Genomic DNA, 17586 nt, shown 5'->3' with positions numbered 1-17586 from the left:
TAACATATTTCCCCAAATGATATCAGCTGGAGAATAGGCAGCAGTTTGAGCTCTACAGTGTGTATGAAAATCTCAAGACAGTGGCGCTCTGTGAACTTCTGCCTTAACACTATGGCAGTTCATGCATCTTAGACAATGGGAGGCGTCATGTGATATTCGGAACTTTTCCTCGTCATACCTTAATATGAGAATACCTTCTACTGTTCTGACCCCCACTAAAGATTAAACATTGCCATTGCCAAGAAAAGAAAAACAAAAACCCCTAACTCAATCTCTATTTTCACACATTGGAGAAGAATCGGTTTCAAATTTACTATAACCTAAACCATTAAGGACTATATTTGTCCGAGACAACACCTTGGCTTATACTCCAGACATTGCCATGCAGCCAGTGTGAACTCTCAGGCTTCGGTGTAATGCATTCCATATGCTTCACTGTACTGTAGAGGCAGACAACTGAATCTTTTCACAGTTGATTCAGATTAGTAGCTCTAAATTGGAGATAAAACAGTTTTAGAGTGATGGATGCTATTTAGAAAGAGGAATGATATAGCAAAGATAATCACTGTATTTGACACAAGCTTCTAGCCAGTCATAATTATATAATTATTTCTATGCATTTCTTGAATAAAAAAGTTTATTCAAACCGCAGAGACTTTTTCATTGTCCCTGGTGGTCTAGTGGTTAGGATTTGGCACTCACAAACCACAGAGACTTTTTCTACTTCATCAGACATCTTTTAATTGTATAGAAATAATAATGTTTTCTTGATTATAAAAGTGACATACCTTCATTACACAAAATTACTAAACAACCTTGAAACACCTGAAGAAATAATACAAACACCTGCTAATCTCACCAGCCAGAAATAACATTCATTAGACTGCTGTCATTTTGAGTATACCTATTGATACCAAAGTAGGAAGTCAAGAGATACCTGGGGTAACAGGAAGATTTGGCCTTGGAGTACAGAATGAAGCAGGGCAAAGGCTAACAGAGTTTTGCCAAGAAAATGCACTGTTCATAGCAAACATCCTCTTCCAACAACACAAGGGAAGACTCTACACATGGACATCACCAGATGGTCAATACCGAAATCAGATTGATTATATTCTTTGCAGCCAAAGATGGGAAGCTCTATAGAGTCAGCACAAACAAGACCGGGAGCTGACTGTGGCTCAGATCATGAATTCCTTATTGCCAAATTCAGACTTAAATTGAAAAAAGTAGGGAAAACCACTAGATCATTCATACGACCTAAATCAAATCCCTTACAATTAAACAGTGGAAGTGACAAATAGATTCAAGGGATTAGATCTGATAGAGTGCCTGAAAAACTATGGACATTGTCACATAGTCACATTGTCACAGGTTCGTGACATTGTACAGGAAGCAGTGATCAAGACAATCCCAAAGAAAAAGAAATGCCAAAAGGCAAAATGGTTGTCTGAGGAGGCCTGACAAATAGCTGAGAAAAGAAGTGAAAGGCAAAGAGAACAGGAAAGATATACCCATTTTTATGCAGAGTTTCAAAGAATAACAAGCAGAGATAGGAAAGACTTCCTAAGTGATGAATGCAAAGAAATAGAGGAAAACAACAGAATGGGAAAGACTAGAGATCTCTTCCAAGAAAATTAGAGATACCAAGGGAACATTTCATGCAAAGATGGGCACAATAAAGGACAGAAATGGTATGAACCTAACAGAAGCAGAAGATATTAAGAACAGGTGGCAAGAATACCCATAAGAACTATACAAAATTATCTTCATGACCCAAATAACCACGATGGTGTGCTCACTCATCTAGAGCCAGACATCCTGGAATATGAAGTCAAGTGGCCCTTAGGAAGCATCACTAAGAACAAAGCTAGTGGAGGTGATGGAATTACAGTTGAGCTATTGCAGATCCTAAAAGATAATGTTGTTAAAGTCTTGCACTCAATATGCCAGCAAGTTTGGAAAACTCAGCAGTGGGCACGGGACTGGAAAAGATCAGTTTTCATTCCAATCCCCAAGAAAGGCAATGCCAAAGAATGTTCAAACTACCACACAATTGCACTCATCTCACACACTAGCAAAGTAATGCTCAAAATTCTCCAAGCCAGGCTTCAATCGTATGTGAACCATGAACATCCAGGTGTTCAAGCTCGATTTAGAAAAGGCAGAGAAACCAGACATCAAATTGCCAACATCCACTGGATCATCAAAAAAGCAAGAGAATTCCAGAAAAATATCTACTTCTGCTTTATTGATTACACCAAAGCTTTTGACTATGTAGATCACAAGCTGTGGAAAATTCTTCAAGAGATGGGAATACCAGACCACCTTACCTGCCTCCTGAGAAATCTGTATGCAGATCAAGAAGCAACAGTTAGAACCAGACATGGAACAACAGACTGGTTCCAAATTGGGAAAGGAGTATGTCAAGGCTGTATATTGTCACCCTGCTTATTTAACTTATATGCAGAGTACATCATGTGAAATGCCGGGCTGGATGAAGCACAAGATGGAATCAAGATTGCCATGATAAATATCAATAACCTTAGATACGCAGATGATGCCACCCTTATGGCAGAAAGTGAAGAAGAACAAAAGAGCTTCTTGATGAAAGTGAAAGAGGAGAGTGAAAAAGTTGGCTTAAAACTCAACATTAAAAAAACGAAGATCATAGCATCCGGTCCCATCACTTCATGGCAAATAGATGGGAAAACAATGGAAATAGTGACAGACTATTTTGGGGGGCTCCAAAAATCACTGCAGATGGTGACTGCAGCCATGAAATTAAAAGATGCTTGCTCCTTGGAAGAAAAGCTATGACCAACCTAGACAACATATTAAAAAGCACAGACATTACTTTGCCAACAAAGATCCGTCTAGTCAAGGCTATGGTTTTTCCAGTAGTCACGTATAGATGTGAGAGTTGGACTATAAAGAAAGCTGAGCACTGAAGAATTAATGCTTTTTAACTGTGGTGTTGGAGAAGACTCTTGAGAGTCCCTTGGACTGCAGGGAGATCCAACCAGTCCATCCTAAGGGAAATCAGTCCTGAATATTCATTGGAAGGACTGATGCTGAAGCTGACGCTCCAATACTTTGGCCACCTGATGCGAAGAACTGATTCCTTGGAAAAGCCCCTGATGCTGGGAAAGATTGAAGGCAGGAGAAGGGGACGATGGAGGATGAAATGGTTGGATAGCATCACAGACTTGATGGACATAAGTTTGAGCAAGCTCCAAGAGTTGGTGTTGGACAGGGAAGCCTTGCGTGCTGCAGTCCATGGAGTCACAAAGAGTTGGACATGACTGAGCGACTGAACTGATGACTGACTGAATTATATCATGTATATGTGAATTTATAATATAGTGAGTGAAATAATATACATAACAAATATATAAAATATACAAAACAAAAGATATATGTTGTGATTGTTTTTAGATCATCTTTGTCATATGTTTGTAGCCTGCTTTTTTTCTTAGAATTGTAACTGATTTTCTGTATTCTTTCTTGTTACTTTATAACATGATTTTTAATAGTTGAACTGTATTTTTCATAATGATTTAACATAAAGCATTTGATAAATTTTATTATTAATTATGTTTTTGATATAATGAATATCACTTCAGATAATTTCACACAAACTTTTTGATATATGTGATTATTTCCTTTGAATATATAATTATATGAAATTTTCAAATCGAATGTTAACATTTGATGCTGATTTTGTCTTGGTAATCTATTTTAATTATACTCTTACCCATAGTGTACGAGTCATTATTTTCCTAAATCCTTTTTCACAATAACTTGTTTTTTCAATTTTGTCAATTTGGTAGGAGGAAAATAACATGTCCTTTAACCTGTATTTTGATTACAAGTATCTTGCAATATTTTCCATTTCTTGATCACATGTATTTTTTCTTTGATAATTTAAAATTTTGTGTTATTTGCCCCCTTTTCTGTCTGGCAATCTGTTTTTCTGGCACTGAATTCTGTACGGATTAGATCCTCTTTTGATTCTGCTAAATAACATTGTGCTGTTCAGATCTTATAGAAATATCCCTCATATAGCTTTTTTCTTCTAATTTTGACTCCCAGTAAATATAGGGTTATTACATTAAAATCTTTTCCACTAAAATATTTCTACAGTTGCAAAGTTTGACAATCTAACTTTATATATATTTAATAGAAAATCTGAAGGACTGATTACTAGACACTTGAAGACAAAAATAGAAGAAAATAATATGACTCAAATATTTACTCCAGGAGTATGCCTATTGAATACATCAGTGGATCAGGAAAAAACAGGTATGGCATTTCAGAGGTCATTTTACCAGGTGGATTGTATACATGAGAGATTAGTGGTTTTCAGATTGTGAACCTAGCTCCTTTCATTCTTTGTAGGTGCTACCCATAAGGAGAGGGCAATGGCACCCCACTCCAGTACTCTTGCCTGGAAAATCCCATGGACGGAGGAGCCTGGTAGGCTACAGTCCATGGGGTCACTAAGAGTCGGACATGACTGAGCGACTTCCCTTTCACTTTTCCCTTTCATGCACTAGAGAAGGAAATGGCAACCCACTCCAGTGTTCTTGCCTGGGCGAATCCCAGGGACGGCGAAGCCTGGTGGGCTGCCATCTATGGGGTCGTGCAGAGTTGGACACGACTGGAGCAACTTAGCTGGAGCAGCTACCCATAAACCTGTGGTAGGTAGGTGAGGAGAAGACAGAACCTTAGGCATGTGCTACCAGAGTCCCTTTATCTGAGTCCATCATGACTGCTCTGCTTCTCATTGTTCACTTCAGATAATTGGTTCTATAAAGAATTTGTTTTGTTATAAAAAAGAGGGTCCTTCTGATATTTAGGGCTCTGAAACAACTGCTCTAGGAAGTTTTCCTTTCTTTGTGTTAAATTATTTTGTTATTATCAAGTTTGACTGTAAATCAGCAGTAAACCTTTCTGGAACTATGAAGAGATTCAATTAAAAAATAATAGAAAATGTAGTCGTATAATAAAACTAGGTTCATGTATATCTAATATAGCTATCTGACATTATTTAAGAATAGATAATAGAGTTCTGATCATTACCTGTGTAATAATGAGCTTACTTTTAGTATACCTTATATACACTTAATATATAAATGAAGCATAAGTCATACAGAAATCTTAAATCTTAAATTCTATAATGTTATTTGTTTTGGGGAGGATTTTGCTTCACCGTTAAAATCTCTATTTGGAGTCCAAGGGGTTGCATATTTTAACATATTTTAAAGTAGGATTTGTCCAATTGTTATCATTCCACTAAACATGTGCTATTGAAGAGAAATTCATTACCTTTAAAGGAAAGTCTAGATCCAGTAAAACCTAAAATAAAATGTGCCAAGTAATACTATAAGTGTATTCCAAAGTACTATAGTTAAGCAATGCTATATAGCTTCTTCCTTAGAACTTAATAGTCCTTTTGGCCATACTGAAGAGTTTTTTTTCACTCACCCCAACTTCTAGGTTTTATATGCCAGGAGGTTTTTTAAAATCATGTTTTGAAGCAAGTGAAAATCAAGTGAAATGCATGTAAACTAAATGTATGATCATTTATGTACAAAATATTGAGAATAAAGTTACATTTTTTTGTTAGTATATCATTTACTCATTCAACAAACATGCATGGAATCTTGTCCTAGGTCAAGATGTTTCAATATATTAGAGTGTTAATTGAGGGGGAAATGGAATGAATGAATATATATATATGTATATATATGTGAATACTTTTAAAGACTTTTATAGGGACTTCTTTTTAGACAGAGTAAGATCTTTAGGATAGTCAATAATGAAAATTGTCACTATGATAACAGTATCTTTCACTGATATAGTAGACTTAGTATTGTTTAAGTCTAGACTTACATGGACTTGCTGGTTTGCCAACATGAAACTATAGAAATAAACATCTTTCTTTAAAAATGAGAAAACCTAGACACAAGAAGTTAATTAACCTGACCGCAATCAAAGTGCCAGTAAGTGACAAATATAAGACACAGCCCAAAATGTCATCTTCAAGTCTATGCAGTGAAGCATTACAGAATGGACAGTACTGATTGAAAATAAAACATAGTATCTGACAGGGAATGACTCTAATTCAGATGTAGAGATTGGTGTCCCAGCACAAGTGCAGACAGTTGAAGACAAATTCCGCCAAGAATTTGAACCACTCTTTCATTGTGTGTGGACACGACTGTTGTTCTAATTCCCATGACAGTTAGGTATGCACTTCTGCTCTGCAACAAAGAAACAGCAAAAACTATAAAACCCAAAACAATTGAAGCTGGGCTGAGCATTTTTATCAGTTAATTTTCTTTGCAGTTAGAGTTGCAACAGTTATACTTTCCTGATTTGATACAGCAACTACAGGGGTACTAAAGTCCAAAGATAAAGTGAAACTTACAGATCTAAGCATTCTGGTGAATATATTTAGTGAGTATTTGTGCCAGACACTGTACTTGAAAAACATTACCATAAGATTCCAGAAAGACTCAAGGAATATACAGTTAGTGGTGTGAATTAGGCCTGTAAGGAACAAATTTGAAGTCTACCAAAGCCTGATGTGGCAGAAACATTTACTGTTCACCAGTCCGCCATGTGCTCCAGAATTTTTTCCAGGCTCCTTGCAGGTCTGTTAGGCTTTGTTCTGGCCTACAAGCTGTAAGTAAAAATGACACATATCACCTTGCATCCAAGTATATAAGACCAGGTGTGTGACCCTCCACTTCCATCTTCCCCTGCTGTGGAGTTTTGTTTTGGAGGAACATGTTGAGATGTCTAATTCACGAGGTCAGTATCTGCCTGGAGAGCCAACCATCTTGCATCACAATTTGCAGGAATAAGAACTTAACTTTTGCCCAAGGAATAAGATGTAGAGGTTAACTCACCATGACGGCATTGTCTAGTCCATCATCAATAATATACCTGGCTCTTTTTATTTTCCTGCAAAGGCTCTTGATAAACAAACTCTTTCAAGCATATGAATAGTTAAGTCATGGCGATGCTCCTGATGTACAGAGGAATAATTGAATGTCTTCAAATAGGATGTTTTGCCACTCCAGGAATTTCCTGTGTTTCCTTGAGATCTTGTTCTAGAGATTTCCAGGTGTGGTACCACATTGTGAAGCTCCTAATCATGGGGTCAAGAGGATCAACTTACAGAGAGATTTCAGGTCTTACATCATTTTGTCAGATATATATATGTAATTTGGTACCTATTTGTGAGAGAGAGAATAAAAGAAAGAAAAAGTTAAATTACATTCTCTAGATCAGCACTGTCCAAGAGAAATCTTACTTAAGCCACATTTGTCATTTTAGATATTCTAGTAGCTACATTAAAAAAGGAAAAAAAAGAATTGATTATAATAATATACTTTATTTATACCAGTATATCCAGCAAATATCATCTTAACATGTAATTTTAACATGTAATCAGTATGAAAGTTTATTCATTTCACGTGAAGTCTTTGAAATCTGATGTACATTTTAATCTTGAAGCACATCTTTATTTAGACTAGACACATTTCAAATGCTCAATAACCACAGGAAGCTATATTTAACAGTGCAGCTCCAGATTTAACTTAAATTTATTCCATGTGTATCAAGCTTATGTTAGGCATTGTATTTGGCACACTCGTAACATTGTTGAATTCATTGATTGTAGTATTCTTTTGAGCTAACAAACGAATGCACTGACAGAGTCAGAAAATGACAGACTTATGATTCAAACCCATTCTCCCTCTGGCTTTTGGAGATGTGGTGATGCTCTTGGCAAGTATATTGCAATGGAGAGCTCCATGTCATCCAAGTAAGAACAGTGAAGCCCCCCCAATAAGGTAACAGCATTGGTGATGGAGAGAAGGGTGAAGTTAATGAATATTGAAGAAGTGTAGTCAGACTACTCTACCTGATGACTGATTGCATATAGACAGGTGAGAATGGAGGGGCTTGTCAAGCATGGGTTCTTGCTTCTGATTTGAGAAACTGGATTGGTAATGATCTGTTCAAAGACAGACTGATATGGGACTTGTTAACCTAAAGTTGAAATTTAACAATTATGATCACTGCAATTGCTACTACAGTGCAAAGAACCTAACCCATGTTTTGTTTTAGTCATGAGTAGGTTATGTTGTCGTTGTTTAGTTGCTAAGTCGTGTCCAGCTCTTTGTGACCCCGTAGACTGCAGTATGCCAGACTTCCCTGTCCTTCACTATCTCCCAGAGTTTGCTCAAATTCATGTCCACTGAGTCGGTGATGTTATCTAACCATCTCATCCTCTGCCATCCCCTTCTCCTTTTGCCTTCAATCTTTCTCAGCATCAGGGTCTTTTCCTATGAGTAGGCTCTTCACATCAGGTGGTCAAAGTATTAGAGCTTCAGCTTCAGCATCAGTCCTTCCAATGAATATTCAAGTTGCTTTCCTTTAGGATTGACTGGTTTGATTTCCTTGCAGTCAAAGGGTTGCAGTTGAAGGGTTCTATTTGGTCACAAATGCCCCGTGATAGTGATTGCTAACTATTTAAGAAAAATAATATCTTTGTAACAGAACTATTTACATGGATTGACAAATCTTTAGTATTATTACAGAAAGAGGAACACCAACAGCTAATTCAACAACCTTAGATTTGTAACACGTAATGTTTACAAGCCTCTATGTGCTTCTTTGTATCTTTTTAAAAGATACTCATTCAACTTTGTCACCACACATGCAACAATGGAGATTTTTGTGGAGTTTCATAGTTATGTGCTTATCTTCAAAACTGGAAGAATAATTCCAAGTGATGCCACTTGGGCCTGAACCATCTGCCTTGGCAGGGTCTATTGGATGATGGGTAGGCCATGTACTTTAGAAAATCTGATCTTAATAATCCAAAGCAACTCAGCTTTTTATTCTGATCAAATCACATCATTAACTGCATAATGCAGGATACAGGAGGTGACTAAGAACAAAACTTGAAGGAAACCAAGCATCTCATAAGCAAATGACAGAGACTACTGGCCCACAGATGGTAACTGTTTGAAAAAAAAAAAAGCAACAGTTATCCTAGAAAGTCAGAGTTGAACTATATTTATTTCTCTATATTTACTATATCAGGGAAATCTTCATAAAGTTGTTTGCAGCAAGTGGACGTGTTATTGTATTTGATAATGGGTCAAATTTATTTAAATTGACTATATCTTCATGGACACTTACTCTAACCTGCACATGGAATCCTCTTAAGTTATTGCATAAATGCTGCTGCAGATTGCTACAGGTGCTCCAGATTAAAGAAAAGAACTGTTCAGGTTTCCCACTGCTCATGCAGCCCACTTTCAAGATCCCTAGAAAGATTTACTGTATTTTATCAGAAAGTTTTCCAAGATTGTTTTGACTTTTTCAATCATGACTATTTTCCTGTCCATTATTACTCATGCCGTCAAGAATTAACCTTTAGAAATTTGACCAAAGCAATACCTTCAATTCTGAGGTTATAAGCCAAGGTTCATGCAAAATGAATTCCAAGCAGGGAGTATTATCTTATATAGCTGCTCTGTGTTGAGGAGTTTTCAACTGGTACTTACACACTCATGCAGTATGTAAAAAGCTTTACTTTGACCACCGGTCTCCTTGCTGGTAAATCAACTGTAAGCTGATGGTAGAAGGAATTGTCCTAACCTGAGCCCTGGAGCTCAGAGATGATATTCCTTCTGAGTTGTAGTTTGTGCTTGATTATACTGGGTTCCCTTGTACTTTGAAGTGCTCTAGGATGCAGTTAGCCCAATACTTTTTTTGGCCCCCCTCAGTCACTAAAAGCTGTTGAAAGCCAGCTTATTCCCTTCCAATATACTGTTACCCCAACTTAGCAAAAATATCATTTTTAAAATAAACAGAATTTAGCAAACGATGGACTACAATGAATTTCAGGTTACAGATTTGTAAGCTGAGAAGGCACCAATTATTCAGAACCTCAGACATTCAGTAGCTTGCACATTTCTAGGCATTGACTATATTTCTACCAACATTTCACATTATGCTTGTGCAATTACTTGAAACTCTTTCTCAAACGGTATTTTATTATTATTACTTTTGTCAAAAATCTAAGTGCCATCTATTTGTTTAAACATAAACCTTTCTGATTACTCATTTTGAAAATTCCAGTTAAACTAAAACATGCACCTGGCATCCTTTTACCATTATTATAAGTGTATGTGGCTTGAATTACAAACATAGAATTATTTTCTGTATATTTAAGCATATCTTATTTCTCCCTCTTTTCCCCTGCTAAATACTATCTCTGGTTTTCCCTTGACTTTGTCCTCCAATCATCCTTCTAATTTCTTAGGTCAACTAAGGTATAAGCAGATAGTCATCATTTAGTCATTTTCATCCTTGTCTTGATCCATTTTCATATGTTCACTACATTGTATAAAACTACTCCAGGTTGTTTCTCAAAATCTTTTATGAATCTAAACTGAATCAAAGTACTAATATTAAACCCTTAAAAATACTTTGTTGTAAGACATCTTGTATTTGGCCTTCACTTTCCATTTTGTTTGGAAAGCAAAGAATTTTCCCTTTATTCATATAAACAAAAATGTTGATATCAAAGGCAGTTAGTCTTTCTCTGCCAAGTCTGAATTATATAAAATTGGAGTGTGCAGTTAAATATTTTAGGGAAGCTATACCAACACAACTAAAACACAGAGTTTTTTAGTGATACAAATCATAAACCCAGGCTCACAATGAAAGTGATACTTTAAGAATAAAACATGCTACAAATTGATGCATGAAAGACGAAAACACATAAGAATAACCCACCATGGCGCCAAAATTATATTAGTCATGTTAAACTCTTCAAGTTGGAAAACCTGAAACAGAAGACTAAAGGTTTACCTAAAATTTGCCTCTTTAGTTTCGTTTGAATTTTTCTTCCCCAAGATTTATGAACTTGTTCTAATTTCAGTACACTTAAAACTATAGCATTGATTTTTATGACATGGGAGAAATAAATGGTTTATTTTCCTTAAAATGTGGATGGTTAGAGATTTAATGCTTATGAGTTTGATGGTATAGAATATATAATGTAATATATAGCATTTCATTATGGAACTGCCTTGCATTCCTGTGCCTCTACATCATATAGTTAGATATGTAAAGGAGGCAGTTTTCAGCTATAAAAATTTAAGATGCATACTTTATCAATAAAAATAACATACAACTTGAGTGTAAATGAAAATGTAGGAATTGATTGTAATTATTTCTCATAGGCATCATTTTAGAGTAACTTTGTTGAATAATATTTGATTTAAGGTGGGCAAAAAGAAGTTTTTGAAACTTAAGAGGCAGTCATTGTCCCCCCTGCAAATAAGATAATTAGAATGTCATGAAGTGTATATGGAAAGCAACTGGCATTAGGGAAGATTGCATATATTTTGAATTTTTACTCATTTCTTATAAATTTAATATTATCAGTCAATCTATATTCCATGCTACCTTTCAGCACATTTTTTACTATGTGGTACTTGAAGAAAATCACCAATTTCTAAAATAAATCATAAATCTAAATGTAGGAAGAGATAGAAAATAGAAAAACAAAGTATGTTGAATGTTATCATACTCTCAGAGTAATGAACAGGTACTCATATCTCCTAGTATATGTAGAAATGTAACAGATTTCGTTGTGAAATAACTAATTACTGTTGTGTAAAAACAGTAACTTATTTTAAAAATCAGTAAAATATATAGAATCACTGAATAACATGCAGTAGCCAAACTGTTTCTTAAATTTTATAGTGCATAGTTCCTGGAGAAAGGCAGTTCTTAAGTTTTTTTAAAGTGTAGTGCATCATAAATCATATAAATTACCATTGGGTACTTAGCATATTTTAATATATTTTAAAAATTCTTTATTTAAAAAGAACCAATCCTTTATTTCTTGGAGAAATATAACAGAAATAATATTTGTATTCTCAACAAAACTTTCAGAGACAAATTCTGGTTTCAATGTAATTTTCTGTACTTAAATGCATATATCATGACTATATGTTACTAAGGTAATTTTATCCAGCAGGTAAAATTCAAAATAAAGTTTCATAATATCTGTAGCTAAGGATCATTTTTAATTTAAGTTTTTTTATTCCCATCATACTTCATGTCACAAACATACAAAAATGGCAACTCAAAAGAATCATTGTGAATCTTAAAATATAAAAATAAATTTTTCAGATTGCTTAAGTTCTTTCCACCTTATTCTTAATCTAAAAATACCTCTGCCTTATTATTGAATACCATTTCAATTAGCAGAAGAAATAATAGATATACACGTTTATGAAATTTAAAGAGCGTAGCACACGTTTAAAGTAATTTTGATCATGTTTCCTGCAAAAGATGAGCAGCTTGCGTTTTTCATATATTCAAACTCTTGTTATAATGTGCTGCTTTATATCAAAATCTTGCATAAAATATTAAACATTTTTCAGAAAAATTCAAGTATATTGTAAATATAAGATAAATACTATACTGTACATAGTTTTAAATGAAAGCTATTGAAATTCTCTACTAAGTTTGGCGATTTTTACCATTCTCCCTATAAGTAGCCATTAGAGGTAAAAAGCATCTTTCAGTGTTGGTTTTTATAGATATAGACACTGATACAGCAATTATAGGAAATGCTGGTGATTTTTCATGTTATTATTGTATTTAAAAAAAATTCTCTATGGCCTAAAAAATAAGTTAATATTTTTTGTTATTCCAGATATTCTAAGAATGAAAATTTTGAAAAAAAAGCTTTGTGGAATAATTAACATATATTTAAAAATTCAGGTAAAACAGACCACTCATATTTGATTTTGGAATGCATCCAACCTCCTTTTTCACTTTTTTTTTTTCCTTTGAACCACACTTTTTCTCTTCCAAATAACATTTTCCTTATACTTCCTATTAGACATCAGGACTTCATGTTAACTGATAGATGTTTTGAGTCTTCACTTTAAAAGACCTTTTCTGCTAAGTTTCTTTTAATTGTGTGCCTTTCAAAGAGACTCCTCTCATTTCTAACCTTTTCTAATTTTTCTTTACCAGACTTTTAGTCCTACACTCAGCTGACTGACTGAGGCAGGTTGTAGAGAAATTTCTGGACATGTTGTTAACATCTGACACAGTGAGTGAGAAAAAAACCCAGCACAGTCACAGGGCAGGTTCAAGGAGAAGGGGCAGCTCCTGGAGATGAAAACTTCTGTGTGTTTGCTGGTTGCTGCAAACACAACTGGTTCAATTCAAATCCATTCATTTCTCAATTGTGTCTCTCCCTCTAAACCACTGTAATGCAAACCAAAAGGACCTTTATGGATGTTTTTTATTGATGTGTGCAGATCAAGTGTATCTTTAATTAGTCCTGTCTGACATTATCCACAATACGTTTAGTAGACAGTATTATATAAATATTTCTAGTGACTGTCTATGGAGGTGTTTGCCTAAATTTTTCTTGGATAAAGCCTTTAATGCTTTCACCCAGAATCCATAGAGGAGCTACCCGAGTTTGGGAAGTTTGGTGTTGCTCTTTGTACTTTAACTTTTAATATCAGAGCACATATTGAAACCATAAACACAATGAAAATTCAAAAAATATTCTGACGATATTAGAAGAATACACCCCCTCCTTTTTTATCCTTAAAGAGCCACGGGCGTGGGGAGTGGCAGGAAGAAACATTCTTAAGATCTAAGCCCTGGACGCCATCCTGCGAGTGCTTAAAACCCTTAGAAACGTGCAACGTGAAGAACACCCCCTTTCGAAGTCTAAAACAATATTAGATTCCCAAAACATATCGGCAAAGAAAGCCTTACCGTCAAACGCTTGCAGCAGGTTCCAGCTCAAACCCAGACTGAAAAGTTGAGCAGCTGGTGAACAAAAGTTTTAACCTTTTTTTTTTTTTTTAACGAAGTCTGCAAAACTAATTTCCCTCAAAATAGGGCTCAATTTCCGTTAAAGAAAGCAGCACTAACAAATCTCAGAATTCCTGATCACTCCCACCCCATCTCACCTCTGAGCATTGGAAAACAATTCGAACTTTCACACGGATGTAAAGGTTTATTGCAAAGCCACTATTCTCCAGGATACTTGAAAGAAAAAGGAGATGATCAGGCTGAAGCCTGAGGCACAGGGATAGGAGAAAAGTTCTACCTTGGTGACATTTCTCCAAGATTAATCAATACATTTTCCTAATTCAAACCAGATGCCTGGCCCAGTTTGCTGTCCCCAATAATCCCATTAACAACTTCCAAGACCTGACCCCCGTCCTCTGGACACCTGAGACAAACTAAGACGGCGACGCTCCTGGTGGCACATTTGGGGTCCCGGGAGGGATAGGTGAGCGCCGATATTCTCCTGATGCGACACGTCCCAGGCAGGGCTCAACTGTTCCCGCAGCTCATTATGCGCGGCCAGCCTGCGTGCCTTGTGTAAACGACTTGGCCCCCAGCGGACAGTGTCGCCCTTCAAGCATGTGGCAGTATCAAAGCCCAGCCGTCCCTCGCATTAATTCACCGATGGCAAGTTTTCTAAGTCATTTTCTAGGATGCGAAATTATAATCAGGGAGATCCGAACTTTAAGGGATACCGAAGTGTAATATTTGTTCGGTAAACGGAACCATGGCGGGGTGGGAGTGAAAGGGGTGTAATTAGCTGACTGATTTTTTGAGCGGAAGAGAGATGGATTTCTGGAGGGAAACGAGGTGACAGGGGCTGGCTCCTGAGGGAGAGGACTGGAAATGTACATGCAATATACACATCGCTTGTGACTAGGACGAAATCGCTTTAGAATACTCGTGATACAGGAAAAGTTTTTCTGGGTGGACAAGTGGCTAGGAAATGGAGTGGGACCCGGAAATCGAGGGCGGTGTGGGGGAGGACTTTTGAGGAAAGCAGGGGAAGAGACCCCACCTGGGACCGCAGGTGAGGATGCCAGAAGCAGAACATCTGCGACTGTCACGGCCCCATGCTTTCTTCCATCCTACTAAGTCTCGTTCCTTGCGGCACAGAGAACGGCCCTCTCTTGCCCGTGGGGAATTTTTCCTGTATCCTCGAATCTGGGGTCTCAGCGCTCTAACAACCCACCCACAGACACCAGCTGTATTAAAAGCTAGAAGCGCCACTGAGCCCATGACACGAGTTGATGAGAAGTTGGAAAAACTTAATCTGAGTGCGCGCCAAGCTAGCTCTGATTCTTTCCCTTAATCCTACTCCTTTCGTGCTCATCCACAGTTAGGCACATCCTAAGCTTTCCTGCAGGTGACAGTGCCCAAGTGGCACTGACAAGACACCTTTTCATGAGAGAAGGGAGCAGGTGGGACACTGGGTGCGGGGCTGGAGCTGGCGGGCGCCACGGCACGCCCCGGCCGGCGGAGCGGGAAGGGTAGCCGCTGCCCGCCGGGGCTCTGGTTTAGGCGCCCGGCGCGCCGCTTGCAGTCCCGGCTGTTGGCAGCGGCAGGCGGGCGTGGACGCGCTGCATGCGTCCAGCGGCGATAGGAAGTGGAACTGGGAGCGCACGGCGCGGACTGAGCGGGAGTTTTGGAGGGAGTTTGCATGTGGTCAGCACTGGGCTCCTAAGCCAGCCCCCAGCTCACATTACACTCTATTTATAACCTCTCAGAGCCGTTTCCCCCTGAAAGCAGTTCTCTGGGACCACCTTCTTTTGGCTTCAACCTCTCCTTCTCTTGACATCTGAGTAGCTCAGAGGGAAGCTTCTCCAGGTCCGAGTGTTTATATGTAAAGGAGACTGGCCGCTAGGGCTCAGGACCGGGATTATCCGAGCTCTGCAGAAACGCGAGCGGCTATTGCTTTGGGAGGGGGAAAAGTCACACGGTTTCCAGTGAAAAGTGACAGAGAGTGGTGGCGTTTGGAACCGTCTTGAAGTCTTCTGCCTGGAACCCGAGACTTGCATGCTATGGAACACCCGCTCTTTGGCTGCCTGCGCAGCCCTCACGCCACCGCGCAAGGCTTGCACCCGTTCTCCCAATCCTCTCTCGCCCTCCATGGAAGATCTGACCACATGTCCTACCCCGAGCTCTCCACGTCTTCCTCGTCTTGCATAATCGCGGGATACCCCAACGAGGAGGGCATGTTTGCCAGCCAGCATCACAGGGGGCACCACCACCATCACCACCATCACCACCACCACCATCAGCAGCAGCAGCACCAAGCTCTGCAAACCAACTGGCACCTCCCGCAGATGTCCTCCCCGCCGAGCGCGGCCCGGCACAGCCTCTGCCTCCAGCCGGACTCGGGAGGGCCCCCGGAGCTGGGAAGCAGCCCGCCGGTCCTGTGTTCCAACTCTTCCAGCTTGGGCTCCAGCACCCCGACCGGGGCCGCGTGCCCGCCAGGGGACTACGGCCGCCAGGCGCTGTCACCCGCGGAGGCGGAGAAGAGAAGTGGCAGCAAGAGGAAAAGCGATAGCTCAGGTAAGGGCGCGCCGGGCAACCTCGGCGAAAGGGGGCGGAGAGATGACTGGGCAGATTCTCCCACTAGAGTGAGGCGGCGGGCGTTATGGGACAGGTCTTTCCCTCTGTGGCTCCTCGCCGCCAAATTCGGCGAGGCTGCTTTGGTCCTTTTATTTGGGGGCACGTGTTTCTCCGAGGGCAGCACTGCAGCCAACTGCGTTAAGCTCTCCAAGATTCAAACTAGTTTACCAGAGAGTTGAGAAAAAAAGGACAAGTGACAAGTATGTGAAATCGATTGCGAAGCGTGACCTTCCATCTGAGCGACGGGGAGAGGAATGCGCCCTGGGATGCAGCGTCCGCTGGGCGTGCGTGCGGGTGCCTTTCCTTGACTTTTCCCGACTCTGAATGGCTAGATTTTTCCCATCGTTAACTGGATTTCCAAATTATTGCACAACATTTGGAACTTGCAGTGGAACTTGGCAGAGCACATGAGAAAAAAGTTTTAGGTTTTTTTTTTTTTTTTGAAATTCTGATTTCAGAGTTCTTTAAATAGCACCCTATTCCAAATGGTAAAATTTCTCTTTCTTGGGGAAGAAGATATTGTCTAGGAATTCAGAGGATTTTAAGGAATGTGTCAGAGAATGGCAACTAAATATATGCTCAGACCCTTGACGAAAGACGATTCTTTATTGTGGTTGTATTCATGTAATGCTAACCAAAAAGAAAATCTGAGTTTCAAAAGTGGAAAGTAAAATCCTCCTCCAGTTGAGTACTATCCGAAACAAGGGCTGGGAAACTTAAGCGCTGCTACAAGTGGGTGTGCGTAGGAGGCGCTGATCTACGCGAGGGTATCTTGAACCACGTAGCAAAAGGGGAATCTTAACCAAACGCGAATGCTTGAAGGCACGGGCAGCCAGCTAAACTTTAGCAATCCAGAGAAACTAAAGCTTTGCAGTCAACTGTCAAAGCCCTTACATATCTCGGTCCTAATGAAATTGTTAAAAGATGCTTTATAAGGAGGATATGAGCTTTCTGCAGTAGCTACGACGCAACCTGTGTTCCATCTTTTTGTAAGCTGTTGTTTATTTAATGTAATATTTACATATTTTCTTTCTTTGCGGCATTGGTTTTAAGAGCCCTGGA

General features: G+C 38.7%; 1 protein-coding gene and 1 long non-coding RNA gene across 2 annotated transcripts in view; one reads left to right on the top strand and one right to left on the bottom strand.

Annotated features, from left to right (window-relative positions):
* Positions 1-715: 715 nt before the first annotated feature.
* Positions 716-13891, bottom strand: LOC145523078 (uncharacterized). The gene is made up of 3 exons (XR_014066339.1): positions 13852-13891; positions 6715-7244; positions 716-6266 (listed from the first exon to the last, which is right to left on the bottom strand). It is a non-coding gene; the product is annotated as an uncharacterized LOC145523078 (long non-coding RNA).
* Positions 13892-15722: 1831 nt separating this feature from the next.
* The window catches only part of MEOX2 (mesenchyme homeobox 2), a 71139-nt gene continuing 69275 nt past the window's right edge, over positions 15723-17586 (top strand). Inside the window, exon 1 of the mRNA XM_081537642.1 lies at positions 15723-16464. Coding sequence (XP_081393768.1) covers positions 15951-16464 — 514 coding nt within the window. The 5' untranslated portion in view covers positions 15723-15950. The remainder of the gene's footprint in view (positions 16465-17586) is intronic.

Source organism: Giraffa tippelskirchi, chromosome 10 (genome assembly GCF_054371585.1).
Source record: "Giraffa tippelskirchi isolate mGirTip1 chromosome 10, T2T-mGirTip1v1.2.pri, whole genome shotgun sequence".
Lineage (NCBI taxonomy): Eukaryota > Metazoa > Chordata > Mammalia > Artiodactyla > Giraffidae > Giraffa > Giraffa tippelskirchi.
The sequence above is the reverse complement of the archived record's forward strand: the minus strand, read 5'-3'. Positions and strand labels throughout refer to the sequence as shown.